The 27,798-nt window shown below is 47.1% G+C and overlaps 4 protein-coding genes across 7 annotated transcripts; 2 read left to right on the top strand and 2 right to left on the bottom strand.

Annotated features, from left to right (window-relative positions):
- Window positions 1-202: 202 nt before the first annotated feature.
- rbm25a (RNA binding motif protein 25a) lies at window positions 203-10,921 on the bottom strand. Of its 2 annotated transcripts, none has more exons than XM_084684679.1 (18): window positions 10,766-10,921; window positions 10,206-10,329; window positions 9,926-9,975; window positions 9,658-9,834; window positions 9,443-9,515; window positions 9,058-9,218; window positions 8,708-8,905; window positions 8,300-8,383; window positions 4,794-5,062; window positions 4,423-4,528; window positions 4,107-4,196; window positions 3,770-3,843; window positions 3,477-3,627; window positions 2,849-3,278; window positions 2,146-2,450; window positions 1,938-2,036; window positions 811-858; window positions 203-669 (listed from the first exon to the last, which is right to left on the bottom strand). In XM_084684679.1, the coding sequence occupies exons 2-18, from the start codon at window positions 10,309-10,311 to the stop codon at window positions 577-579; spliced, it is 2,514 nt and encodes an 837-aa protein (XP_084540805.1). In that variant the 5' UTR covers window positions 10,312-10,329; window positions 10,766-10,921; the 3' UTR covers window positions 203-576. The 2 variants fall into 2 exon arrangements, with proteins under 2 accessions (XP_084540805.1, XP_084540806.1); XM_084684680.1 differs by having other exon boundaries at window positions 9,458-9,515.
- Window positions 10,922-11,504: 583 nt separating this feature from the next.
- Window positions 11,505-17,524, top strand: arg2 (arginase 2). The gene is made up of 8 exons (XM_084684693.1): window positions 11,505-12,017; window positions 12,125-12,197; window positions 14,328-14,502; window positions 14,624-14,783; window positions 15,021-15,115; window positions 15,588-15,692; window positions 15,818-15,954; window positions 16,123-17,524. The coding sequence occupies exons 1-8, from the start codon at window positions 11,907-11,909 to the stop codon at window positions 16,311-16,313; spliced, it is 1,047 nt and encodes a 348-aa protein (XP_084540819.1). The 5' UTR covers window positions 11,505-11,906; the 3' UTR covers window positions 16,314-17,524.
- A 777-nt stretch (window positions 17,525-18,301) lies between these two features.
- On the bottom strand, window positions 18,302-21,890 carry vti1b (vesicle transport through interaction with t-SNAREs 1B). The gene is made up of 6 exons (XM_084684701.1): window positions 21,659-21,890; window positions 21,254-21,312; window positions 20,329-20,523; window positions 20,024-20,197; window positions 19,430-19,491; window positions 18,302-19,342 (listed from the first exon to the last, which is right to left on the bottom strand). The coding sequence occupies exons 1-6, from the start codon at window positions 21,753-21,755 to the stop codon at window positions 19,249-19,251; spliced, it is 681 nt and encodes a 226-aa protein (XP_084540827.1). The 5' UTR covers window positions 21,756-21,890; the 3' UTR covers window positions 18,302-19,248.
- A 504-nt stretch (window positions 21,891-22,394) lies between these two features.
- On the top strand, window positions 22,395-26,283 carry rdh12 (retinol dehydrogenase 12). 3 transcript variants are annotated; one of them, XM_084684695.1, is made up of 7 exons: window positions 22,395-22,533; window positions 23,191-23,309; window positions 23,612-23,767; window positions 23,889-23,993; window positions 24,260-24,469; window positions 24,752-24,941; window positions 25,331-26,283. In XM_084684695.1, the coding sequence occupies exons 1-7, from the start codon at window positions 22,457-22,459 to the stop codon at window positions 25,431-25,433; spliced, it is 960 nt and encodes a 319-aa protein (XP_084540821.1). In that variant the 5' UTR covers window positions 22,395-22,456; the 3' UTR covers window positions 25,434-26,283. The 3 variants fall into 3 exon arrangements, with proteins under 3 accessions (XP_084540821.1, XP_084540822.1, XP_084540823.1); XM_084684696.1 differs by lacking the exon at window positions 22,395-22,533 and adding an exon at window positions 22,765-23,072; XM_084684697.1 differs by lacking the exon at window positions 22,395-22,533 and adding an exon at window positions 22,765-23,082.
- The last annotated feature ends 1,515 nt before the right edge of the window (window positions 26,284-27,798 follow it).

The raw sequence follows: 27,798 nt of genomic DNA, 5'->3' as shown, positions 1-27,798 counted from the left end.
GAGTTTCATAACGTTACACCATCTCTACTGTACATGCCACGTTAACGTCCATGGTTTTCATGGTGGCAGGATGCGTAATTCTCATACTAGGATATGGCCAAATGTCTTTTCAACACCATGTCAAACTCATGATAAATTGTATAATTAAAAGCCATGCCCTTACTTGTAAATGAGTAAGTAGAGGTTAAAATACAACATACAATTTTCTAAAAAGGTTTTTATTCATTAGTTCACAACATAGTAGTTTTTTCCAAGTTGACAATACTAAATAATAAAGCAGAATGTGTCTGACACAGTGGAGCAGAAATGGGTAAAAACGCACAACTGGCTTTGTCTCAACCGTTTCCTCAATCAAAGACCCGAGTCCAACGAAACTGACACCATGCAACAAGCTTGAGCAAACATTCACATTCGGTCTCTCTTGCAAACACATACACAGCAGCAGCTCCTTGCTGGTGGAATGGGGAGGGGAAGGTCCATCAGAAGGGTCTGGAGTTCTGGGTGGTGTAATAGGTCAGAGTAGTAAAGAATGAGCCAGAGGAAAAAAACGGTCCTTTTCCCTCCAGTAGTGTCTCTTCATTTCACCAGTCCAATCTTCTTTGCTTCGGTTTCATATATCAACAACCTCCACATTTTGACGATGAAGACCTCCGCTTCCTCATCCAGAACCTGTGCGGGGAGAGGACACGACCATTTAGAGACGAGACAGGTTCTACAAGCATGAAACGTTGGTTTGTATGAACCAACTTGAAGGTGAGAGCAACGATGTAAATGTAATGACAAACTTGACTACCAAGCATGAGCGCTTACCATGGCCACGTCATCCAGAATCCCCTGGGGTGTACTGTGAGCCATCACCTGTACAGAGAGGACGTTAAACACCATGACAGCATGTTACATGAGACCAACACAGATGCCATTTCTAAGAAGGTACAGTAACGTCTATTTCCTGAGAAAAATTTACTCTTAAGGTGTGCACCAAAATGATGACGCTGTTTTATAGCACTTTTATTGAGTCGGTGTTGACATTTTGTGTTGTGGTATGGTTTGGGAATCTGAATCTGGCTAATAAGAACAGGCTTGATGGGCTTGTGAGTGGCCAGTAAAGTCATTGGGGTAAACCAAGTTCAGCTCTCTGAGCTTTATGTGAGGCAGGTCGCAAGGAAGACCCAGGCCATATTGACTCGTACTGACCATCCCCCGAAGGAGTTTGAGCTCTTGCCTTCAGGAAGAAGGTATAGTTTCCACCCACTGAACAAAACGATTTGGGAACTCTTGTTTGTTTTGCTACTGGGAGGCTACATTTGCATAAATGTATGGCACCTATTTCTGGGTTTCAACATTAAGTGATCCTTGTACTGTACTGTACTTGTGCTGTAATGTTGTTTTCTCTGTGTGGTCTCAGGTGTGCTGTTTAGGTAGTATTTATGATGGATTGAATGTGTGTTTTAATATGTGCCTACAAGCACATTTCCCCCTCGTGTGATCAATAAAATGGACTTGAGTTTCTCCAACAAGAGGATCTCTCCTTAAGTAAATACCTAGTCATTTTGGAAGAGGTTCAAACTAAACACACTGACAACAATGGCGATGTGTATTCATTGTAATGGTTAACATAACCAGGTTTAGATGGATAACCGCTCACTGAGGTTAACCTCAGTTAGGGAGTCAGGTGGCTGAACTGTGAGGGAATTGGGCTAGTAATCTGAAGGTTGCCAGGTTGATTCTCGGCCATGCCAAAATGACGTTGTCTCCTTGGGCAAGGCACTTCACCCTTCTTGCCTCGGGGGGAATGTCCCTGTACTTACTGTATGTCGCTCTGGATAAGAGCGTCTGCTAAATGACTCAATTTAAAATGTAAACCTAACCAGGTTTAGATGGATAACCGCTAACTCAGGTTAACCTAACCAGGTTTAGATGGATAACCGCAAACTGACCTTTGAACAGACAAAGTCAACTAGCGTGGCTTCCTCCTCTCCGATGTACTCGATGATCTTCTTATTGATCCAGGGCTTAATGCGCCGATCCATCAGAGTCTGTGGACATAAAAGATCGTTCCAAAGTTGTTTTTTTTGGAGGGGGGAAACAACATTTCAAATTAAGATTGAAATCAGAGTATTAACTAAACAAGAGTTTTTGACTTACCGAGTCAACCATGGTCCAGTCCAGGGGGTAGGTGAAGAGCTCTGGTTTGGCCGTGGGGATCTTCTCGATCAGGCTTTTGATGTGCTTGCGTTTCTCCTCCGTGTTGACGCTGCCCTTCACCCCGGGCATCTCCGCCCCGTCCAGGCCCAGGCTCTTGTCGTCGTCGCCGTAGTCCAGCGGCACCAGCTTCCTCCTGCGTGGCTGCTCGTCCGTCTCCTCGTCGTCGAACTTGTTGAAGACGCTGTCGACCGGCGCCAGCTTCTTGCGCTTCGCCACGTTGGGCTGGTTGGGACTGCCGGATGCACCTGGGCGCCATGAACAGGCGGTAGAACGAAGCAGGATGAATCAAACTTGGCGTTCAAAATTCATGAGCGCAAACATTGATTGGTATTAATCGTACACACACACACACGTATATAAATTCCTAAATCTTAATTATGTGTCTCGGTCGATACTGTGTGCTTCTACCTTGTAAACCACAAAATGATAGCATTAACAAGGTTTTTTTACCTACTGACATGCACATGCGTATATTCTATTTGTTTATGGTTATATCCTGTAAGTATGTGTGAGTATATATCCACAACATTTACCCGTATATCCGACTGATAGCAATGCATCCAAAAATGGTGTCAACTATGACTGCATTGGTATTTTATAATAATAATAATAATATCTGCTGCCAGTAAGTCTTGTGCCTTACCCAGTTTGAGGCTGAGGCCTATCTTGGGCCTGTGTTCCTCAGGGGGCGGGGCTTCTGGAGAGTTCTCGTGAGGGATGATGATGCCGCAGGGCGACTCATTGCCGGGCGTGTTGGGGGTGGCGCCCCCACTGCCCGAGGACACCGAGGGGGCCGCTGTGATTGGCCGGAGGGTGGGTTTGAGGTGTGGCTTGGGCTCGTCCGCGTCCTCCGTCTCGTGGTAGTCGTCCTCCTCGCCCTCGCCCTCCTCCTGGTCCTGGTCGTGGTCCTGGTCGAGGTCCGGGTCTGTGCGGGGCTGGGGCGTGCGGGCGGGGGGCTCGGGAGCCCGGGCAGGGGGCCTACGCTGGTGCTCCCGGGGCGGCTTCTCCTGGGGGGGCTCCTCCGGCTCCAGCTTCACCGGGGGCCTCCGCCGCCGCTCTGCTTCCTCCTCCATCTGCACACAGCACATGAGCATAGCTACAGAGGGGCCCACACTTCACTTCAGATCAACAGGGCCCAGGTTCAACCCCCCCCCTCCCCATCTTCCCTGGTACGTTACTATGGACCCAAAGCGTCTGCTAACAGCTAAATGCTAAGCGAGCTGAATGAGCAGATGCAGCCCTCCTGCTGAAGGAGCGCCGGGTGGTCTCACCCTCTGCAGCTCGGCGTCGGGGTCTGGGTGGCCCTCGGCCAGGAGCCTCTGTCTGATCTCCTCCATCTCCTCTCTCTCCCGCTTCCTGTCTCGCTCGTCCAGCTCCGTCTCCTTCTCGCGGTCGCGCAGCCTCTTCTGCAGCGCGCTGCCCCTGGTGGCGGAACGAGGGAGCACAACCCGAACGTCAGGCACCGGCACACGCCCCACCCAACCCCCACCCAACCCCCTGCCTTGCGGCGCCGGCAGAGTGGTTGCCATGGCAACAGGGGTCTCCCAGAACCAGAAGGCCTCACCTGTAGTATTTGGGGTCGTCTCTGTCGTCGTCGTAGTCTTCCAGGAACTCTTTCAGACGCTTGGCTTCTTTTGTCTGAGGAGAAACCCAGGATCAAGACCAGCTTGTACGCAGATATAAGATGAGCTACACTTGGATGGATATAGAATCTACTGTTTACCATATTATTACTACTACTATTATTATTACTATTATTATATATATATATATATATATATATATATAAACACACATTGTATACACACACACACACACATCTGTAGACAAGTGACCTCCAGTTTCAGGTGTAAAAAGGAGGAACCATGTATGAAGTATGTATCATGCTGGATCATGTTTACCATGTCGCGGCGCCTCTCCCCCTCCCTCTCTGCGTCTTTGCTGTAGTCCCTGGCCTTCTTCCTCTCCCTGATCTCCCAGTTCTTCAGACGCTGTGTAGAGAACCCCACATCAACAACCACCTCTCACAACAGCAGCATGCCATGTATATATCACACTCCTGCACACACATACCTCCTCCTCCCCCGCCTCCATGTGCACACATAAACCCCCATTCACACGAACACACCCCCCCCCCCCCCCGCGCACACACAGCCCCCAACCACCCCTCCCCCACTCGGTTATCCGAGGCTGACTCCGGCAGGTGGAGGGGCCTACCTCCTGGTACGCTGCCTCCTTGTCCCTCAGCCTCCGCTCCAGCCGGCGGCGCTCGTACACGTCCTCCTCATCCTCCTCGCGCTTCTTCTCGTCTCGGCTCCGCTCCCTGCCGGACGCAAAACGAGAGGCGTCACGTTCACCTGGCGTGCAGCAGCCTGAACGCACCTCATTTTTGGCGCACGCTTTCCTCCACGGCAGGCTATCAGGTGTTCAAAAGCTACATGGAGGGGGGGGGGGGGGGGGGGTATAGTGCGCAAGCGCAGCACTGAGGGAAGGAATATCCTCGTTTTGGAGTTCCAACCAAGGATTAAAAGGCACGCGACAGGGAGAACGTCTCAGCACGGCGGCCCCACCCAGGGGAAGGCACCCACCTGGACCGACTGCGGCCTTCGCTGACGTCGCGGCTCCTCTCCCTGTCGCGCTCCCTCTCCCTCTCCTTCGTCCTCTCGCGCTCCCTCTCGCGCTCCCGGTCGCGGTCCCTCTCGCGCTCCTTGTCCTTCTCGCGCTCCTTCTCGCGCTCCTTCTCCCGCTCGCGGTCGCGGCGCTCCCTCTCGCGCTCCCTCTCCTTGTCCCTCTCCCTCCTCTCCTTCTCTATCTCCTGGCGCTCCTTCTCCTTCTTGCCCTTCTCCTCCTCCAGCTTCTGCGGGGACCCAACAGGAAGGAAGAGGGGGGGACAGCTGAGTGACCCTGGGACCTCACGAGGACAGCTCCCATCCAGCCAGTCAACATGCAGAGCAAGACACAAAACACATGATGTATCTGGAGGTTTGTCCCCGCGGCCAGACATGCTCACATACTGCCGACACTCAGTGTCCCGGGAGGGCCAGCGAAGGAGCGCAGCCCCAAGTGCTGTCGTCCTGGACAGCCGGATGTGTCCCCAGAGGGCTGCCGCCGCCTGAACGGGTCTGAGTAGATACTGACTGGTCAGAGCCGTGGCTCAGAGAGGCTCTGGTTTGATCACAGGTTTGCAAAGGAGGCACCGCGCAAACTGGCACCCCCAGGGTACAACATTTGTTGTACCCTGGGGTGACAAAAAATAATAGTTATATATATATATATACACACATACATATATATATATATATATGGCGGGGGAGGAGAGGGTTGGAACTTGATTGTTCTGGTTGTCCATTTTTTCGTCCCCTTGCATAATGAGCTTGTGTTGAGCCAGCGTGTCCTACGCTGTCCCAGAAATGACACTCTGACGCAACACACCACCTCTCAGCGGCGGTTGGGCTGTTCCTCCCATCATCCCCTCCACGGTCGATCTCTCTCTGGAGCTCACATAGAGGCTCCCCCACCGCAAACAAACGAGCCGTCGCTCGGCAACGGAGTGGCATGTTCTTCCTACAGGTCCAGGACCGCTCCACTGGAACAGCCACATGCTAGCAAATAGCAGGGGTATTATAGTCCCTTTACGGGTCTAACTTTAGCCTCAGGGGACAAAAGGTTCCGATTTATTTTTAGTTTACATTCTGGGAACGATTCAAATTCCTGATCTGTCCCTAACTAAGGTTGCCAGATGAATTATAGCGAGTGTAAGCTTCGCATGGCATTAGGCCCTACTTAGAGAATGACATAATCTGGCCCCATGTGTTTTATCCATTAGCACTGAGACATGGAGGTGAGGGTGCCAGAGTCCTGGCCTGCAGCACACAGCCTGCCCTGCTGCAGGGGGCCCAGCACAGCCAGGACACGCTGAAACGGCTGCATTTAAACAGCACTGACAAGGAACTAGTTCTCGTTTCAATGTCAAACTGTGCTAACACTCAAATGGTATTATACGTTTGACGACGACGACGACAAAAAAAAAAAACAACAGCACACAAAATCAAGTCTGCCTCTCTGATGGAATGAGCAACTGCAGATGGCTCCGTTTCCAGCTGGTTGTTTGGGACTTACAGGCGACGGGCTAGGATTGCAGCGTAGATGTGCCCTTACAAGTCTACAGACTAACCCTGGGAGGAAAGGTCAGATACACACAGAAGACAGTAAACGTCTAGGCCACGCCCACTAAGACATCTCAACACACGTTATACACTTGACAGTTCATACAGGACAAAAAGATCATCACACATCTTTGACATGAAGAGGACTGGGCAATGAAGAGCACCACTTGGCAAAAAAAGAAATCAAAAGTGAAGCATTCTTACCCAAAGTGCAGTCTTCAGATCTCCCTCTGCGTCAGCAGACCCCACACGCAAGACATGGAGAGCGCTAGTCTGGATGACACCCACCCGCTCACTGAACCATGGCTGCACCACTGAACCGTCTACGTCCCTGGAGTTTAGGAAGCTCGCACGACAGGCTTCAGAACCCAATGGCTTTTAAGAAGCTCTCGGTCTGGGTGCGGAGCTGGGGGGGGGGTGTCATGGCTGACAAGCGAGGGACAAGAAGAGAAGGGGGTGGGGGGGGGAGACGACCAGAGGACAGGAAGTATTCGCTGGCGCGTTGCTACGCTACACTGCTCTCGACTCAAGTCGCCATGCCAACGTTAAGCATGTTGATGTCGGATAATATACCTGGGGTTTTTCCTGAACTTACCTCAGTCTACACAGTCCAATGACTCAGCTATGGGGCCGCTACTTTCAGCTAAGAATCCAACAGTGACTCACCATAAAGCTGCACTCAAACTGCCATCTCCTACATAAGCTCTCACCGAGTCCAGACAAAAAGAGCAGCTGTGGACAATCTGAGCGTAGCTCTGAACATGGTCTCTAAACTAACAGGAACATGATTCAGAGCCTGACAGACGCGGGAGGGAGAGAGAGCGAGAGAGGAGGACCACACAAGGAGGGGAAGAGCAGAAAGACAAACCCAGAAGGAGAGTTGGGGGGGGGGGGGGGGGGGGGGGAGGATAGTCATAGTGGAAGGGATGAAGGGATGACAAGACAGAGAGGAGGTCTTACCTGGCAAGTCTTCAGGGCTCAACGTGCTGTGGAGGGGCGCTCCCTGCCTCAAGTCAGACTGCAGCTCAAACGGCCACGGCGGTTCTCTCTCTCCGTGTCCCAACAACACGTCTGGACCAGGACGTGCAGAGGTTCACTGGGCTCCTCCTCCCCCTGCCCCCCTACCCCCCACCCGCCCCGCCTGTCAGCCACACACTCACACACCTCTGACCCCCCCCATGCCCCCCCCTCCCCTGGGCCCTGCCTCCACATCTGCTACACACACACACACACACGCACGCACACACACACTGGTGTGGGGCCTCTGAGGTCCTGGTAGACAGCTGGCAGGCGCGAGGGCCTCTCTGAGACTCGGAGCCTGTTGCCCCTCTGCACGGCCTCCAGCAGGGAGCGCCCAAGAAGTGTGAAGAAGAAATGAAAGCTCATACTTACATCCTATCCTCGCACCCTGTTCCAAAGCTCTGAGATTCATCTGGCTTTAGTCACCATATGATCTCTATCATATTGGTGGGGTTTAATCAATAGATTAGCTTTAAGGGAATCTTACATTACGTCCATGCACTTTGTGTGGTGAATATGCACTATGGTTTTACGTCATATTTGCCCCCAATTCAGTATTGTGAACAGTGTCTACAATTTCTTTTGTATACCCCTAAACTTTTTTGGGGGGGGGTGCGGATAGCTAAAGTTGGAGTTGACAGATGGACATTAATTAGAAGTACAGACATCAGTTAAGGCTTTTTCTTATGGTCCAGTTTCATCGTTTTAAATTGACCAAATGCACTAATGAACAGAATGTCTACACTACGTTTGACAAAAAGATATCTGTCATTAGAAGGGGGCTGCTACATCTGATATCACGTCAACTCGATCTGAGTTGTTGACAAGGACTTTGAGTCTACAAATCTAATCTAGAAGAGGAGAGCTTTTCTCCTGATCTGAGGTGTAACAACAGTGAGGTAAGTTACCTTGTGTGTGTCCCGGAATTTACTGATCTCTCTGGATATCAAGTCTCTCTTGTCATCCTCCATTTCGATGGCATTGATATCCTCCTAGCCAGACAAAAACGCAACCCAAAAAAGACGTCAAAACTCATTGAAACACCTTATGTCAAACCCATTAACCAACACCTGGGTTCTCCAATCCTGGTCCTCGACGGCCGCTGTCCTGCATGTTTTAGATGTTTCCCTGCTCCAGCACACCTGATTCAAATGAAAGGTCATTACCCGGCTTCCACAGAGCTTGATAACGAGCCATTCATTTGAAACAGGTGTGCTGGAGCAGGGAAACGTCTCAAGCATATGCAGGACAGCGGCCCTCGAGGACCAGAATGGGAGAACCCTGATCTACACCAATCACAACATGATTCCAGGTACCTCCTCCTTCTTCTCCTTCCTCTTCTTGCGGGGGTGGCTGTCTGAGTCCAGCGAGGGGGCGTTGAGCTCACTGGCGTACTCACGGATGAGCCCCTCTATAGCACCATTCACTATCAGGTCACGCCTCTTCGTGTCCTCATCCAGCACCTCGTCCTCTTCATCCTCCTCGTCCTTCGGGCCTTCCTCCGGCTTGGCGCCCTGCGGGACCCCGACCGAAGACAGAGAGAAGGGCGGAGTCGCCGTGTCAGCGAAACGACGAAGCGCGCTCAAACCAGGAAGTCACGAGGCCCAGCGCGCGTCCAGACCCTCGTCTCGTCGCCTCGACAGACACCCGCAAAGGGGAGACTCACCCCGTTTGCACTTTTCTTCTTGGCCTTCCACTCGTCCAGCTGGGCCTTGGTCTTGGCATCCACCTTGACCAGCAGCTTCTTGTCTCCTAGCTGTAGCTCGTGCAGCAGCCGGAGGGCCCTCAGCGTGGACTCGGGCTCCTTGTACTCACAGAAGCCGAACGCTTGAGACGGTGAGGAGAGAGGGCAGAAGGTGGCAAGGATAAGAATCCCAGGGCCATGATTCACATCACCAGAGGGAGGGAGGACGGGGTGGGGAGCGGAGCGGAGGAGACGAGGGGGGGGGCACCTAAGCTATCACACAGGAGGGGGGGGGGCTCTCCTCACCATTTCAGAGGTCACCACATGAAAAAGAAAAAGGAGGGATAGTAGTATAGAAGGGTTGTACCTGTTTTGTTTTTACCTTGAAGTTTCCCAGAGGCTCCCTGGACTCTCTTCCAGCTTAGGACGATGCCACATTTCTACACCGGGGGGGGGGGGGGGGGGAAAGGGATTGAGGCTAGTGAGTTTCAGTCAGGTCACCCACGGGGACACACTCCTTCCCCTACCTCCCCAAAAACCTCCAGGCGTTTCCCCTGGACAACACATTGGCGTGCTGCTCACCGCTAACAGCTGTCGGACTAACATGTCGGAGGCCTTTTCCGAGATATTCCCGACAAACACTGTGGTGGTCGGCCCTCCGCTGGCGTTCTCCTCCGCCTCCTTGGCTCTGACGGTGTTAAGGTCTTTCCTGGGGGCAGGGGGTTTCTGCACCATCGACACCGTGGTCGGAACGAGAACCTGAAACATCGCACAGAAACAGTCAAATACGCAGACAACCTGTTATGTGCGTGTAGGGCAGTCAACAGACATCGAGGGTTGAAATCCTTACTGTGGGTGGAGAGGTCATTATGCCCATGTGTACTGGAATCATTGGAGTGCCTGCATGGAACAACAATATTTCTGTAAATTAATCGACATACTGTAGGATATCCATTATACATCACATACAGACATCCGAACCTGCAGAGACTCATTTCAGGGAGGTGGCTTCTTTCTGATGTTCAAGTTATGAAAGTTATTTGTTCTGTATGACGTTCGGGGTATAGTTCTGTACCACAGTTCAACGCAACACAGAGTGGGACCAGCTAACCCAAAACACCGGTCCTTACCCGGGGGGACTGCTGTTGGAAACCCAGCATACTGAGGGGGTGCGATCCTCGGGGGTAACTGGGGAATGCCGATCTGCTGGCGGTTGAGGTGAGGGGGGTAGGACATGCTGGGCAGAGCGGTGACCTGCAAAGAAAAATGAGAGCAGCGTAATGAAGGACATCAACTGAACGGTTGACATCCGTGTGTCGGCCAACGGCAATTCACAACTGGCAGCCAAGCAGCTAGCTCTACGTATTGTAGCTAAGCTAGCGAGTTAGCAAGTTCGCTTGCAAAATTTAAGCTGTATACATTACGATAGCCATGTAAAATATGCTAACAGTGTTAGTGACGCTATTAAACACATGTACTATATTTGAATATTACAAATAAATTGCCCGCTGGTAGGAATTGGTTAGCTAAGTCATTTAGCAGTTCGCCCAATTCGCCCGCATTTTCCGAGCAGAACGTCGTTAGCACAACTACATACGACGTAGTCTAGCCAATAACTCGCTAGCCTTTATATTCTTGTACTTACCTTGCTAACTTCTCAAACTGTTAACTCTTAATAGTATTGACTCACCTAAAGCCAGGCGATGTCTTTCTACAGTAGTTTAAATTGTAATGGGTTTTCTAATTTCTGTGTTCATGAAACACAGTTTCAAAGGGAACTCAAACTGTGTACTTTTATCTGTTAGCTAGCTAGATACACTGTGGACATGCCGCTACCGCTAGCAAGACAACAGGAACCAGAAATGTTCTTTCTTTTCGCATTGCATTCTGGTAGTCCTACTGTCTGACTGAGAAAGCGTTTGAGAAAGTACTGGCTGACTATCCCTTCATCGACAGTAGATGGCAGCGTTACATTACTTCCGAAATAAAGCCCCATACAGTGACTTGTTTAACTGAAATTATATGTACCCACAAAATAAATAAGAATAGGGTTTGGTTTCATTTATGCAATAGAATTATTTTATAATACCCATTTCAGGATACACGAAAACCATTTAGATCACATTAAACAAGACTGATTCCAACAAAATGTAAAATCGTATGTCGTAGGCTACGTCAGCGGTGCCAGTCTAGATAGCCTATTCAGGTCAGGACGGGGACTCTATGTAAACACCACTCGCATGAAAACATGTTTATCAAGTATATTGCTGTGTTGGTGGAAATTTCCGCACAGGGGAAATTGCAGGACCGAATTCCTGTGTGAAGCTCAATGCATCGTTTCATAAGACACGCCCCTAGAACGAACCCCTCAGTCTGACGTTTCTCATTGGCTAATGCGAAGGTGTGGTATTGAATTTGAGTTTGACGCACATAGATTTACAGCGGGAATGTAGGCTAGTCTATGCTGTATATTAACCACGTTAGTTTTAAATCCAACATATATCTAAAATAGTCTATATGGTCTATGTGATGGGCCCAAGCCTATTGTGAATTTGGAAAAAACTCTTCGTTTATTAGTTTAGTAGTGTTTTACGTGGTTTTGGTATCTTGGGGGTGACGTAGTTTATGGAAAAATTCTGGCTAATGTCTGTGCGGTTCATCAACTCATGAATATGAATGAGACACACAAGACATAAGACCAGCCTCCAAGCAACACTGTCATAGCATCGTGAACATAGAGCGGCGTTGAGTAAAACTCCTGTAAGGCGTGCAGTCTTGATCGGTTTTCGCATTTGATCTTTTTGTTTCGTTTGTACTGTACATTTTCAAAAATGGCGTTGAGAGGACCACTGTTCCGTCTTCTCAGAACCCAACTCACCAACAACTGTCAGAGCCGGGCACAATCGGTGGCTGTTGTCGGTGCCCCCTTTTCTAAAGGACAGGTATGGAAGATAACACAATTCAATGTCAGACTGTCTAACTGTATTCAAATGATTTCTATTTGTTCTTTAGCCATCGGTGTAAAGAAAAAACTTTTTTTATTTTACAGAAAAGAAGAGGAGTGGAGCATGGTCCAAAAGCCATCAGAGATGCGGGTCTGATCGAGAGGCTTTCAAATTTAGGTAGGCTACGTGACAGGGACTGTATGAAATAGCCTAAAGACACTTGCAGTTGCTTATGTAACGTGTCGGCAACAGGTTCTGGTGTGTGCTGGCAGTCTGCTGATCCCCTTTACTTCCTAATTGCAAACTTCGGTCTACTGTCATTAGGCCTACAGCAACCTTCATGGGCTCGGGGACGTTGTCTTATTCTGCATGCGAACAACATATAAAGTTCGTTTTTTTTATTTAAGCTAATTGAATTGCCATTCGAGCCTCATGTGGGCGCGAGCTGCGGGATGGGCAAAAATCCGCCCTACAGTTGAATGATTATTCTTGAGTCATGCACCCCGCTGACGCATAGCCTATAGGCCTCTCCTCCTCACATTGTCCCGTGTCCGAGCCGCATCCGGAGTTTGAAAGACCTTGAACTATATTCCTTTGTTTGATTATGTAACGAAGTTTGGGACGAGTACAGCCGCATGTCCTTAAAACGGAAAACAAGCATGATGTCAAATGAAAAAAAACAACAACAAAAAAACAGTTCCGACGGATTTATAGGCTAGTGGACCTATTCGATCACCACGTTGATTACGGAAATAATTAAATATAAGCTATTCTAAACGATAAAGGAAAGGGCCGTGTGGGTTAGTCAAAGCAAATGTAGGCTACAGTAGCTAAACATTTTTACGGCTTATATTATAATTCCTGCTTCAATGTCTATTAGGCTTGTGGGAGAGATAAGGAAGGCAAAAAGTGTTATATAAATGTTAAGCCATAGCTCCTATCTCTGGAATGTGCAAGTCATTTTAAGTAACTGTACACCGATTTACCACACCGGTACAGACCTCTGAACTGATTTTCCGCAACAATTCCTGTAACACGAGAAAGTACTATCTTTAGACTGATACTTTATCGGTTGTCAGTTCTGAGCCACCAGCATACTCTTCACACGCACTACGCATAACATCTCAGCCCTAAATTATTAAATGTTCACTACGGACACATTAGCGGAATATGGATTTATGAAGTTAATGGTGTAAGGATAAAGGTTACCACCACAGTGAGAACAAAATGTTCCAAGCTGAGTCTAGCGCCAAATGCCTCGGCCACGAGCTGCTACACAGACAAATCCACGGAGATGACCGGCAGAAAAATACATCGGCAAAAATGGGGATTATCGGTCTGTGTGAGGTGGGTCTGGCCTCGACTTTTATTTTGACAGTTGACATAAGATTATATTATTTAACTGTACCAGTAAACTATATGATATGTTCCGTTTGGCCATACCGAGGCCGGGAACATTGTCACAAAATGGCACCAGATTACACAGAAACCATAAATAGCACCGAGTAGACTTTTTTTCCCCATCACTTTGGCAAGGCAGACACATGGATAAATGTATTACCAGAATTCGAGAGCAGAGCAAAACTCGTTGACGGTCTTCATTCCAAATGTATGAGGTTTTATACATATGTATTTTTTTTATAAAAACCATGACAGACTGGAAATGTAAAGTATGGTAGTTTGCAGTACCAGTTGGTTTCTTAAACAGTACTGTAGCTACTTGGTTTCTCCGTTCTAAATAGCTTTGAATGACTGTATATAAAGAGCTTTGAATTGATTAGTAGATGCACATGAGTGGGTTAGAAGGGGACAGCAGATCTATTCCTGTAGTGATGTCTCAGGATGGTAAAATACTTACACATTAAACCCTCTTAGCTCAGCAGAGTAATACTACACCCCCATGAAGGGTAATACTGCCCACCTAACACCTACACACAGTATATCATATCACTTGTTTACTGCAGCATGATAGCTCTGTGCATGCCCATACCGGTGGCATGTACCCTGATTTTCCATAGAAATTCCTCAGTGTTTACCATTAGTAAGGCTGGTGGGTCCAGCGTGCAACAGTAGGAGCCCCAGTTTGGAATGGGGCCACATGGAAAATGCCCCGTCAGTGCGGCTGCAGTTTCAAAAGCATTGAATGACTCAGCCTCATCAATCAGACTGTCAGGAAGAGAGGCTGGTCAGACAGGGTGGAGGATTACTAGGGGACCCTACAATGGGGAGGTCTGAAACGCAATGAAAATATGACTCGATGCACAAACTTCTCTGCCCGAATAACCCCCAGTTTTACTTTGACCTCAGATTACCCTGTTCATGACTTTGGGGACCTGAGTTTCCAACACCTGGAGAATGACGAGCCCTTCATGCACGTGCCTTTCCCCCGCACCGTGGGCAGAGCCAACAAACTGCTGTCGAGCGCTGTGAGCAGCGCGGTCGCCGGAGGTCACACGTGTGTCATGCTAGGAGGCGACCACAGGTACACACACACACTCAGAGACTCTGGCTTCTGGTTCCGGGAGACTCTGGGAAGAATTCATTTCCTCCGAACATCTAACGTGTTGTTGGACGATCTTGTTGACGACTGGTCTCCCCCACAGCCTGGCTATTGGGTCCGTGGCGGGCCACGCCCAGCAACGTCCTGACCTTTGCCTGATCTGGGTGGACGCCCACGCTGACGTCAACACACCCACTACCTCACCCTCTGGGAACCTCCATGGCCAGTCTGTGGCTTTCCTGCTCAAAGATCTGCAGGACAAGGTAAGAGCCACGATCGCGAAGACGCGCCGACATCAGTGGGCCACGCCGACGTTTTCGGCCGGGGCTCCCTTTGGAAATCGAAAAACCTTTCAGCCAATATGGATATCTTTTCTTCCAAGCCTCTCTTGGGATCTCACTGCCCGGTGTGAGAACCACAGATCTGATAGTGATAGTCCTGCAGTGCTCTCGTTCCACCCTCCAGACCCTCACCCGAGTTTGTGTGTTCCCCCCTCGTAGATGCCGCAGCTCCCAGGGTTCTCCTGGATGAAGCCATTCCTGGCAGCCAGAGATCTGGTCTACATTGGCCTGCGAGATGTTGATCCCGGCGAGCAGTAAGTCATCACAACACGGGCTACTTAGTAACACAGAAAATGCCCTTCTGTCATAGGACACAGCATTTAGTTACACGTGAAACCGGTAATGATGTCTTATCCATAGCGACGTACAGGGAGGATTTGAATTTTGAGACGTCTTGATCTGCAGTCAAATGCATCTCTGAGGTGTTCTTACCAATTTTAACATCAATATAGCTTGACAAATAACACTTATGTAATGTTATAGGATACAGCAATATGTACCATCTAGTCGCACACTTCTGATATTGATATACCCTTATCATACAGGATTTATGGTATGTTACATAACTCGGTATAGCTTTTGCACCTCGTACCTTTTGATCTTCCCTCATATGCTCTACCATTGAGCTATGTGGTTATTGAGCCATACCCGTATATGCTTTTCTTCGCTGAATCGGATTAAGCATTTTCTTGGACAGTTCTGACACTGCTCTCCATTTCCCCTCAGCCTCATCCTCAAGAGCCTGGGCATCCAGTACTTCACCATGAAAGACATCGACAGGATCGGCATCCAGAGGGTCATGGAGGAGACTCTGGACCACCTTTTGACGAGGTAATCAAATCCTTCAAACACGTCCCGTGATCCACCCCCCCCCCCCCCCCCCCCCCCCCGCAGACACACGAGCCCGAGCAGACGTGAACGTTACTGACCTCGAGCCCACGTTGTCTCGGAAACAGGAAACAGCGGCCGATCCACCTGAGCTTCGACATCGACGCGTTCGACCCCTCCCTGGCCCCCGCCACTGGGACACCTGTGAACGGAGGGCTGACCTACAGAGAAGGCATCTACATCACCGAGGAAATCCATAACACAGGTGTCCACAACAAGTCCCACGCATGAGTCATGGCACGCCGACCAGACTTCAACTTCAACCAGTTCAAATTCCACATACAGTGGAGCTGACTACCAGAGTTGTATGTAGAGGCGTTGGCTAACAGAGTTCCATTTGTAGGAGTTGACTAACAGAGTGTTTCTGTGGCAGGGATGCTGTCTGTGATGGACCTGGTGGAGGTGAACCCTGTCCTGGCTGCCAGCCGTGAGCAGGTGGAGGCAACGGCCGGGCTGGCGGTGGACGTGATCGCGTCGTCTCTGGGGCAGACGAGAGAGGGAGCTCCCCTCCCCTTCCGGGAGATTCGCTCAGGGAAGGAGGACACGGAGCAGCTACGCCTCTGAAACCGCTGATTCACCAAGGACTTCTTTCTTTTTTTTTTTTTGAATCGACCACTGGCCATTCCTGAATATTTAAAGACTGCACAGACAGAATGGAACTGTAGTTTGGATTGATATATCCTCTGTTGATGTACTGTAGAGTCCTCGTGTTCAGGTGACACGCCACCGTTGTGACTCTTCTGACAGAGAAACTGTGAGGAGCTTCGTTAGGATGAAGTGAGCAGACTTCATCTTCTCTGTAGTCCTGGCCGAGGCCATGAAAAGCTTGTACCTTTGTCATTGAAATGCTATCATATTGCTAATATTTTTACTATACTGTAATCAATTAATTACGTTGTTTCCCAGACTGTAGCTCTACGTTTGAAAGGTGTACCTGTATGTTCACCGCATTAACCTATTAGTGTTCTATAGTATTCGAATATGTTTCATTAATAGACAATTTTAGTCATTGAGCAACATGTACTTAATATGTAACTACATTTTACATATTCTACGTGTTGTGGAACAGGCTATAAATATAGACATTTTAAAATGTGATATATATATATATACACTCACACACCAATAGAAGTAATTCTACCGTTGTGCTGCCAAGAGTGGTGGCACTTGACACCACTAACTTGTGTGTAATAACAGGCCTGCATATTAAGTACATGTTGTCACTGCTTAGGACTCTGGGAATGTAATAACTTTGTAATAACGACACTGGTGTCAAGTGTGGCTGTGTGTGTCAGTTGAGATGTTGTTTCTGTACTAGCACGTCCCTCAGGTAGACAGAGACCCAGCTCCACATGTCTGAGCCAGGGCAACTCCAGGTAGAGGCACTCACTCACACTTGGACCTGCATGGTTTCACATATTTGGCTTAGAATGAGGTTTTGTATTGTTAGTCATTTATAATGTAATGTTTTCATTGAGCAGAAGTTTTTTTTTATCCAAAGCGACATTCAGGGAGGATTTGAACCTGCAACCTTTTGATCACCATTCTGCAATTTATGTAATATATAAATGTGTGGTTTTATATTAGTCCGATTGAATTGGCTAGAAAACGTTTTAGTTTTTCTTTTGGAAATTGACAAGTGCAATTAGTGTATTTGAAATACTGACAGAATTACTTTTTTTCCAATTGAATTGTATTTTGTGTTGATACATTGTGACGCCTTTGTGACCACTGAATGACTCAGAAATAATAAATACTATTTTAGTGATACACAACTCCATCAGTATGTTCCTTTGCTAGGTGTTGTGTAACACTTATTGACATCCAGCAGTGGCTCACAGAGCAACATGTTGTGGAAGTTCTCCCCTGACGACACATCTCAAACCAGTTCTGACTACTCTGGCTGTTTATGTGGCACTCAGTGCCACACCCCTGAGAATTCGACACACTGTGCAGTTTGGTTGCCAGCATATGAAGCCAGTAGTAATAATAATAGTAATCTTATCACCTGTGCCAGTTTGTTTCCTGGTATCGGGTGCCGTCTACTCCACAGTAAACAGTCTTATCCGTCTGTTCCCGTCTGGAAGTCGTGGCCTTGTACCTGCTCTGTGATTGCAGGTGCACACCGGATGTTTTCTTTGCTTGTCCCTATGACAACCATCTTGAACGGACAACTGTCCGAGAGAAATCGCTATGGGACTCATGTTACGACTTCGCTTTAATACAGAAATTCACAGCGTTATGAAAATATAAACACATTTTTATCAATCACAACTTTGTCCATGTTTTAGAAATCATATATTATATAGTGTAACGTATGATAAGTGACAGCATTCATAAAAAGACATTCACTTACTATTGCAAATAATGCGTTTGTAACCATTCCAAGTATCAGTTTCCTGAACAAGCTGTGCCTCTCAGTGGTGGCAGACTGGCAGTATTCAGGTCCCAGTGCTGCTACAGTAGTAAGGAGTTACAGCTCTCACGATCCCCCTAACCTTTAAGACTGCGCATGGAGGATGGACGTGATGGAGGAGCTAACAACCACAAAATTCAATAAAAAAAAAATCCTATATTTATTTAACTCTGTCTCTTTTTCCTTCACGTCACAGGCTCTTCAGAAACAGGCCGCAGCACGTTTGTCAAAGGGAGCAACACGTTCATTTTTACCGCCACTATGAGTGTGTTTGGAATTCAGAATTCATCATTACTCACAATGGTGTGTTTGGAATTCAGAACTCATCATTTCACACACTCATAGCGATGATCAGCCCTGTCCGGCACCCCCCCTCTGTTTTCTGGTGAAAGAATCGTGGACTTACAGGTAAGGACAAGTACTCGGATTTGGGACACAAACAAATTCTGCTGTGTCACTTCCTGTGGTCTCTAAACACCCTCAGTCATCCTCACAGGGCATGTGACAGGAAGGGGTTTGGCAACTTCACAGTCAGTTCACAGTCACAGTGCAAAACTGTGAAAACTGTTTCTCCATCTCCAGGGCTTTGGGTTGGGCGTTGTGGGTCAGGATCTCATTGGCTAGGAAACAGGATGTGCTAAACTTGAGAGAACCCAGCTTGGAACCCAGATGTTGAGAACCCAGCTTGGAACCCAGATGTTGAGAACCCAGCTTGGAACCCAGATGTTGAGAACCCAGCTTGGAACCCAGATGTTGAGAACCCAGATGTTGAGAACCCAGATGTTGAGAACCCAGCTAGGAATCTGGATGTTGAAACCTCAGTTAGGAACCCAGATGATCCCTCTTCTTACACTCTTGTTGGTCTCCCTTGACATGAAAATGTTGAGTCCTCATGAACGGCAGGTAGAACGTAAGACCTAAGTGGAGTTTGGTTCCGGGAAATATTAAGGGAGATGATGAAGTGTATGTGCAAGGATAAACCCCCTAGATTTGAACCCTCTAGTCTTTGAGGAGGTCCTGTGAGGAGGAGATGAGGAAATGGAGATGAGACGCAGAGTGGGGGCCTACTGACTTGACCCTGGGCTACTTTCTGAAGAACTTCAGGTAGACCACCGCTCCCAAGATGGCCAGCTCCATAAGGATGATGACGGAGAGCAGGAGCTTGTTGGTCATCAGCCTGCGAGTGTGGACAGGGACGGGAAACGGTCAGACACACAAAGGGCAAAGGTCAGTCCAGAACAGGAAGTGGAGAGCTGCCACTCACCGTCGAGACATGGCCCGTAGGATTTTGCGGCTGCGGCTCAGGTTCTCTCCAGTGTGCACCAGCTGGGAAAGACAGGACCACAGATCAATACAGATTTGGGGGATTTCCTTGATCCATCAACCTCTCTCTCCATCAACCATAACATGACGTTGTGTCCTTGGGCAAGGCACTTCACCCACTTGCCTCGGGGGGAATGTCCCTGTACTTACTGAAAGTCGCTCTGGATAAGAGCGTCTGCTAAATGACTGCTAAAATGTTAATGTGTTTACTATACGAACTCCGGTGCATTAGCCGCCTAGTTTCATTGTGATTACCTTCGTAAACCATTGCTCCTAAGGTATGTTTGTATTTGATTATGTTGCATTATTATTGTATTGATTATCTTAGTATTTAGATAATAAACTATCATTGTGCTTTTAAAGTTACTGGTTCTCCCTGTACGTATATAACACGCTAATGTGGTGAAAACCTTGAGCTAGTTGGGTTGATAAGGCTAACGCTGATTATAGACATATACACTTCTACAAGTGTATTACACTCCTCTATTGACCCTGTCTCTGGTGCGAGTGATCGATCCACACAGCCCTCCCTCACCCTGTCTCTGGTGCGATCCAGCTGCTCTCTCTGCTCGCCCAGCTCCTCGATGATGTCCGTGCCGATCTGGTCCGTCTCCGCGGCAATGCGCTGGCTGCGCTCGATGCTCTGCGTGGCGTTGTTAAGATACTCTGTTCCCTGGAGCAACAAAGTCCGCTGTGACTGCAGGTGCGTCTAAAAAGGCGGGGGGAAAAGACAACGCGGTCAGTTACAATACGGGCAACGGTTCAACCAATGCCGGTTTTCAATCAAATTCAAACTTTATTCATCCTGAAGGGATCGGTTGATTGGCAGTCCAGACTCACGCTCTGCTCGTTCTGAGAGGAGTAGACGCCGTATCCGCCTTCCTTTGGTCGGGCGGGGACGCCAAAGCCAGACTCCGGGGTCTTCATCTCGCGCTGCAGCTTCCCCAGGTCCCGGCGGTACAGCCGTAACTTGGTGGTCATGGCGTTCCGGTAGGTCGAGGGAGCCCCCGCCAACTCTTGCTCCATTCCTTGAAGCTGGAAATTCACACAGAAAAAGAATCAACTCCCACATCCATGTCCAAATGCTTACTGCTTGTAATTTAGATTTTGGGATCATTAATAAAGTGAAGTGACTTGAATCACACGTCACACCACAGGACATTAACATAATAAGCATTTTAAATCAATTTTATATTGATTTTAGAGGACTATTAATGCATATTATTTATGATATACTATAGGAACGCTCGTTCCCAAAAGGATTGGGATTATTTATGGAGAAAATAAGGTTTAGAGCATAGCAGGATTTAGGTTAGACTGTTAGGAAACAATTGAGAGGATAAGGACCAAGAATTACTATGTACCTGTAGGCTACTTATTACAAAAGGACAACTTGAACGAAAGGCAAGAAGAAACTAGTCAGTGAAATGCTAGTAGTACAAGTGGCCATATACTGCCCTCTGGTGTCTGAAAGAGTCGCTGCTTATTAAATACCGCAGAATTATGATTCATGAACTCAGTACTTGAGTACTACATACTAGCAGGGTTTGAATTACGGAGGGGATGGGGGGGGGGGGTTGCCCCCCCCTAATTAAGGCTTGGAACCCCCCAAACATGAAGATGATAGATTAAATCGATAATGGTTGATATTTACAAACTGCAAAGCTGACTTTACCACTAAGGTAGGCTAACGATTTAATGTGAAGAACAAATGAAATCCGAAACACTTGAAACCATCTCAAAAAGCAGTTTTGGATAAACTCACCACTTCCTCAGCCTCTCCAAACCTTTCATCAAATCTTCGCACTAACCGCTTCTTCTCCTCTGAAACGCCACAACAATTATTAGGTTTATATAATATCATATACCATATATCATGCCGAGTCAAACGTCAAATATTGTTTAAGATAAAAACACAATAAACACAGCTTGGTTTAAGATAGGCTATTGACAATGACAAAGAGCAGCTTTCATCAAATGAAATCTATATTGCTATATTGATGCTAATTTGAAGAAAATGTAGGCTATACACATGTAACTAAAGAACAGTTTATGAAAAGTTAAATAGCAAAGCCTGTTCTTAACAGTTTTCAAACTTTATTGTATTAGCTTGATAGTTATAGGCTTTTTGATAATAGCTGGCTGCCAAAGCTGTGCCATATAGCGTTACCTCCGCTGCTTTTCAGGACTCTCTCTGGCATCAGTTTCATCTCATCGTAGAGGGATGTGTATATCTCCTGTAACTTTTCAAATTCTTCCGAAGACATGTTGTGTCTTAAATTTAAAGTGTTTTTATTAACACAAGAACACTGTTATCTTGAGTGAAAGGTAGACTCTCCGCTGCTGTGTATAAATCCCTAACAAGATCCTCGAGACTCTTTCCGCATATTCCAGGTCCTCGTGATCAAGTCAGATTGCAGACTGCCTGTAATTTAATGAACTAAACGGCATGTATAGCCTACATTTCTACAACATATATATATATGTTCCGTGTATATTGTTCAATTAATCTAATTTCAAATAAAATATTTTGTACACAATAACATGTAGGCTATTAGTGGAAAGGGATCAAATTGTGTACAGGCAATGCAAAGACAGCTTTCACAGGTGCATTTTGGTATGTGTAGGTTTTTAATAAACGATTTAGAAAATTATAAAAACTAAAATAATCTTAGAAAAAGAAAGACATCGTTTATTTCTGTTTCTCGTGCAGTCGTGTTTTGTATGTATGCATGCTCTTTGCAAAACATGCATATATGTAGAAGGACCTTTAAATTAAGTGTGCATGCTGCAAATTATTTCCATCCATTTTATGAAAAACTACAATCCCATGGTTCCACGGAGGTATCCGCGATCTCGTCGACAGCTCTGTGTCTTCGATTTGACATCAGCTGATCTGCCGACAGCCCAGATCCGAGAGAGGTGGTCTCAGGGTGAAGACGCTCCGTTAACGTAGGCTATCTATGTCATGATGGTGCTTGTATTAATTGTCGCTGGTCTTGGAGTTGTTACACTGTTGATGGTGTTATTTGCACCTCATATTAGGTGAGTAAAAAAAGGGCAGCATCCTGCTCTTGTAGCCTACCATCAGCATATCCCTCTATTATTGCATATGGGAAATTATTGTGAATTGTGTTAAACTGCCTAAGAATGCTTCAATGAGAGATGGACATGACATAACTGTATGTCAGCGTCATATTATGTAGCGAGCATAGCCTACGTTTGGTATGTATGCGGCAATACATGGCTCGACTGCTAAATTCAAAGGATTCGGTCAATCTCCTTATAATTTATGTCGCATCTGTCACTCAATAATCACCATTCCAAATATGCATATCAGGCGGTGTGAGCGTGGGAGGAGTTATATTTGTATGCATTGTCTCGCTGAACTATTGGTAGGCGCCGGTCGTGCTATGCAAGAGAAGTGATCATAGGCTCCTGTTTGGATGAGTCCACCGCGAGGCTGTTCCAATACATCAGCGATCACTGTTACAATATGACATAATCGCGCATGTGGGGGCGGGAATCTAAATACAAAAACGTAATAAACTAAATACATGGATTTCAACAGAATGAAAGCTGACGTAAGCCTACGTGAGATGTTTCAGTGTTTTTTTTCTGTAGATGTTGACTTTTGCTTTATAGAAGAGACTATCGATGTTTGCATGAATTGAACATGAACATGTGCTATGCGTCTTCTAGAAAATATGCAGCTGGTGGATACTGCCAGTCCATGGCTCGACTAGATGGGAAGACAGTGTTGATAACTGGAGCGAACACAGGCATCGGCAAGGAGACTGCCCTCGACTTGGCAATACGAGGTGATACTCCAGCCCAGGGCACGATAGTTACCTATACATGTACCACCCCACTATTTATCCTGTTCACTGATGTGGTCCCGTATAAATTAGTGGGCATACTTTCAATGTGTGTTTTAGTTACATACCACAGTTATGAATGCATGCATGGAACGAGATCCGTGCACATGGTCTTTCGGAGGGAAAGGGTGGAACTGTTTTTCAGGGACTAATGGCACACTATCTCTGGTCAAAATCACTCTTATGGTCACTTATGTCAGTAATAAGTGCTGCCCCCTATGGGCTGGGTGTGTACTTGCGTGCAGGGGCTCGAGTCATCATGGCCTGCCGGGATGTGGAGAAGGGAGAGGAGGCAGCGGCACACATACGAGCCGTCTACAGCGACGCCCGGGTGGAGGTCTGGGAGCTGGACCTGGCCGACACCTGCTCCATCCGTGCCTTCGCACAGAAGTTCCTCAGCGGTGCGTCGAGTGACAACACCTGACGCTTCCAGCCCAGTGTCGTTTTGCGGCGGGAACACACAAATGATGACTTTTTACTGTGCTCCTTCTGTTTGTGTGGATTGGTCGTATGTTTGTCCAGAGGTGAACCAGCTGCACATCCTCATCAACAATGCTGGAGTGATGATGTGCCCCTACATGAAGACCACAGATGGCTTTGAGATGCAGCTGGGAGTCAACCACCTGGGTGAGACACACGTCCTCCTCCAGAGGATCCACAAGGATTTCAAATGCTGTAGCGTGCGTGAGGACAAGGGCGCAGGTTGGCTTGGAACCGAAGTGAAGACAAACATTTTTCTTCACCCTATATGCCAACGCCTCCCCTGCCCAGCCTGTAGTTCTCAGTAGGGACGTACAAATCCTCTCTTGACATGTCCGCCCCTAAACCCACGGCGAGGCTCGTGGAAAAACCTCACAGCTTGTTTACAAAACTCTTCCTCTTCGTCCTGACAGGTCATTTTCTGTTGACGTACCTCCTGATTGGCCTGCTGAAGCGCAGTGCTCCCGCCCGCATCGTTGTGGTGTCCTCTCTGGCCCACAACTTTGGCTGGATCCGCTTCCACGACCTGCTCAGCCAGGGCAGCTACAACAGCGGCCTTGCCTACTGCCAGAGCAAGCTGGCCAACGTGCTGTTTACCAGGGAGTTGGCACGCAAGCTCAAAGGTACATCAGTGTCTAGATACATGGGCATGCTATACTGTGCCTTGAGTAGATATCAACCTGTTACATTTTCAAGGCTATACTGTACCTATACTAAATATAAACATCCTCACATTATCAAGGTTATAATGTAGCTAAAGTAGATATAAACCCCTTACATTTTCAAGGATATATCTAGAGTAGATCTAAACTCCTTACCTACCTTAACCATCTGCAGTCAAATGCTCAACTCCCGAGCTGTAATGATGGTGTGAAGGTGGACTGATCTCCTGTGCTCCTCCCCAGGCTCCAGCGTCACAGTGAACTCTGTGCACCCCGGATCTGTGCGCTCTGACCTGATCAGACACTCCACCATCATGACCTTAATGTTCACCGCCTTCTCCTTGTTCCTGAAGACACCGAGTCAGGGAGCCCAGTCCTCCATCTACTGCGCCGTGGCCGAGGAGCTGCACTCCATCTCTGGAAAACACTTCAGGTACGTCTCCGGGTCAACGGGGCGCCCCCGGGGGGCTCACCGGGTAGCGCACGTACCGCATGAGCTAAAGCCCTGAGGCAGCGGCAAAGGTTGGATTCTGGCCTGGGCCATTTCTGCATGTCTTCCCCTCTCTCCCCCCTACGTTTCCTGTCTACCTCTGTCCCTGTCCAAAAAATCCAACATAATATCTTAAAAAAAAAAGATTTGTCTATTATCAAAGATCGGTCCATTTGCAGCTCAGCACCCATCAATCCTTGAGTTTCTGTTAAATCATTCTTCTTTACCACTATCAATAATAATAATAGTAATGTACTACCAATAGTAACTGATAATACAAATAACAACAGTAGCAGTAATGTAATGACCATTCCTCTTCTTCTGTGGTGCAGTGACTGCGCCCCGGCCTTCGTCGCTCCGCAGGGCAGGAGCGAGGAGACGGCACGTAAACTCTGGGAGGTCAGCTGTGAGCTGCTGGGCATCGAGTGGGACTGAGCCAGCCTGGAGCGCATGTTCCCGTCTCAGTCCTGAGGGCAGATATCTACCATCTCAGTTCAGAGGGCAGATATCTACCATCTCAGTTCGGAGGGCAGATATCTACCATCTCAGTTCAGAGGGCAGATATCTACCATCTCAGTTCGGAGGGCAGATATCTACCATCTCAGTTCTGAGAGCAGATATCTACCATCTCAGTTCGGAGGGCAGATATCTACCATCTCAGTTCGGAGGGCAGATATCTACCATCTCAGTTCTGAGGGCAGATATCTACCATCTCAGTTCTGAGGGCAGATATCTACCATCTCAGTTCTGAGGGAAGATATATACCATCTCAGTTCGGAGGGCAGATATCTACCATCTCAGTTCGGAGGGCAGATATCTACCATCTCAGTTCGGAGGGCAGATATCCATCATCTCAGTTTGGAGGGCAGATATCTATCATCTCAGTTTGGAGGGCAGATATCTACCATCTCAGTTCTGAGGGCAGATATCTACCATCTCAGTTCGGAGGGCAGATATCTATCATCTCAGTTTGGAGGGCAGATATCTATCATCTCAGTTTGGAGGGCAGATACCTACCATCTCAGTTTGGAGGGCAGATACCTACCATCTCAGTTCTGAAAGCAGTACTTCTTTTTGTTCTATTCGGTTGTGTATTTTGCATTTTCATAATTTTATGTATTGATATACCTTACCTTTAACTACAGCTACCTATGGATTGACGGTCTGGTACACTGTACGATACTGTGAAAGGTCGAGCCAGGGTCAATCAACAACCTCCTTTCTGAAGTTTAATTTTATTTTAAATGCAAAATACACAACCGAATATATATATATATATATATATATATATATATATATATATATATATATATATATATATATATATATATATATATATATATATATATATTAGATTTCTCTAGACCATTCCAAGCTTGGTGGTCCAGTTTTCCTTTTCTTCTTGCTTTGTGTGTTTTCTTCTCAAGCCTTCACCTCATGCTAAGCTACCAGGGTTTTACAGTACCTGATGTCTTTTATACAGATGTGAAACATGCCTTTAACTATTTTAATTCATGTTAAGAGTTGAATGTTTACATATGATGTAAATAAAAACAATATTATTAAAATGGTTAACCATATTGTTCTCTCAAACTAATGAGATAAACATGACTAACGCCATATATCGTTGCACACAATCCATATTTTATTAGTGGATTAATAAATCTAACATGGCGACTGTGAAACAGTTATTCTAATATTTTAACAGTTTAGTTTAAATGTCTTATTAATTTAACGACTGTATTCCGTAAAACTAACAGTCAACATCTATATTACGTAAGCAGATTTAATCCTGTTCCCTGTATATTGTTAGGTTACCTCATGGGAAATAGCCAAATTCATTTGACTCAACAAGTGAAAATGTTAAAGCTATCCATATAGTGTCTTTACTGGTAAGGCTCAGACTTGAGACTGTGGATCTGGTGTGCCAGTATCAGCATTATAAAGTGCGACAGTGATCTAACAGCAGTTCAGGGGTCAGGTTAGGTTAAGAGTGCATTAGAGACTGGCTGGCGATCATCCTTTAGTTGTCACAAAACATCCCTGGTCCAGAGACTGTATAAGGCTCTGCTTGCAAACAGATTAAGATCCACAGCAAACTGACACCTCCAGTTCAGCTTGACACAAAGGCTCCAGGAACGAGGGGTGACACGCTACAAGAGGCCATATATGATTTTACGTGAGAACATGCCAAGTGGCATTCTGGGCGAAGAGTGGTAGTGAAACATTGTGCAATGTTCTAGATAAAAACACTTTAAGTATGCATGTTGTTAAATTGACCATGGTTAGAATACGGAGGTATGTAATCCCTTTTTGACATCTTCATTGATTGTTTCAAGGCAAGTGCATTTGCAAAACTCCCACAACAAGTCATTCACACACAATGGGCAAGCCCAAAGCAACGTACTGTATACATGATGGCACAATTGATCTGAAAGGGAGACACCATATCAAAACACAAAGAACATCCACATACGCTGAAACACCAGAACCCTCCTAACATCCAAACACCACACAGACATGACATCACGCAACTGACAATACTGACCATGGACGAGTCTCAGCGGGGCTTCATCATGTGCATATGGTCTGATGACCTCTAGATATCTGATACCTCCTGATAGTCAGATCCCTTTTTCTGTATCCAACTTTTTGCTTGTAAATGCTTCATTTTCTCTATGGAAAGGTCCTCCTCCTTGTGCTTAATGTCCATGAGTTTTCTAGTTTCCCTTTCGAGGGTAGACTGACTGGTGTAGAGGGGCTGGATGATGTAGAGGGTAAACTGACCAGTGTAGAGGGG

This window comes from Hypomesus nipponensis, chromosome 3 (assembly GCF_054491055.1).
Source record: "Hypomesus nipponensis isolate SF chromosome 3, ASM5449105v1, whole genome shotgun sequence".
NCBI lineage: Eukaryota > Metazoa > Chordata > Actinopteri > Osmeriformes > Osmeridae > Hypomesus > Hypomesus nipponensis.
Note: the sequence above shows the minus strand (reverse complement) of the source record. Positions and strands in the feature narration are given on the sequence as shown.

Bases quoted from the DNA above. Each gene is read 5' to 3' on its own strand.
- arg2 (XM_084684693.1), top strand. From the start codon at position 11,907: ATGGCGTTGAGAGGACCACTGTTCCGTCTTCTCAGAACCCAACTCACC. The intron at 14,784-15,020 runs GTAAGAGCCACG...CCCCCCTCGTAG, and splicing joins TCAAAGATCTGCAGGACAAG to ATGCCGCAGCTCCCAGGGTT. The intron at 15,116-15,587 runs GTAAGTCATCAC...ATTTCCCCTCAG, and splicing joins GATGTTGATCCCGGCGAGCA to CCTCATCCTCAAGAGCCTGG.
- rdh12 (XM_084684695.1), top strand. From the start codon at position 22,457: ATGATGGTGCTTGTATTAATTGTCGCTGGTCTTGGAGTTGTTACACTG. The intron at 23,768-23,888 runs GTGCGTCGAGTG...ATGTTTGTCCAG, and splicing joins CGCACAGAAGTTCCTCAGCG to AGGTGAACCAGCTGCACATC. The intron at 24,942-25,330 runs GTACGTCTCCGG...TCTGTGGTGCAG, and splicing joins ATCTCTGGAAAACACTTCAG to TGACTGCGCCCCGGCCTTCG.
- rbm25a (XM_084684679.1), bottom strand. From the start codon at position 10,311: ATGTCCTACCCCCCTCACCTCAACCGCCAGCAGATCGGCATTCCCCAG. The intron at 4,529-4,793 runs GTGGGTGCCTTC...TGCGTCCGGCAG, and splicing joins GAAGGCCGCAGTCGGTCCAG to GGAGCGGAGCCGAGACGAGA. The intron at 2,037-2,145 runs GTAAGTCAAAAA...TTATGTCCACAG, and splicing joins ACTGGACCATGGTTGACTCG to ACTCTGATGGATCGGCGCAT.
- vti1b (XM_084684701.1), bottom strand. From the start codon at position 21,755: ATGTCTTCGGAAGAATTTGAAAAGTTACAGGAGATATACACATCCCTC. The intron at 20,524-21,253 runs GTGAGTTTATCC...GTGAATTTCCAG, and splicing joins TTGGAGAGGCTGAGGAAGTG to CTTCAAGGAATGGAGCAAGA. The intron at 19,343-19,429 runs GTGAGTGGCAGC...CCACACTCGCAG, and splicing joins CTACGGGCCATGTCTCGACG to GCTGATGACCAACAAGCTCC.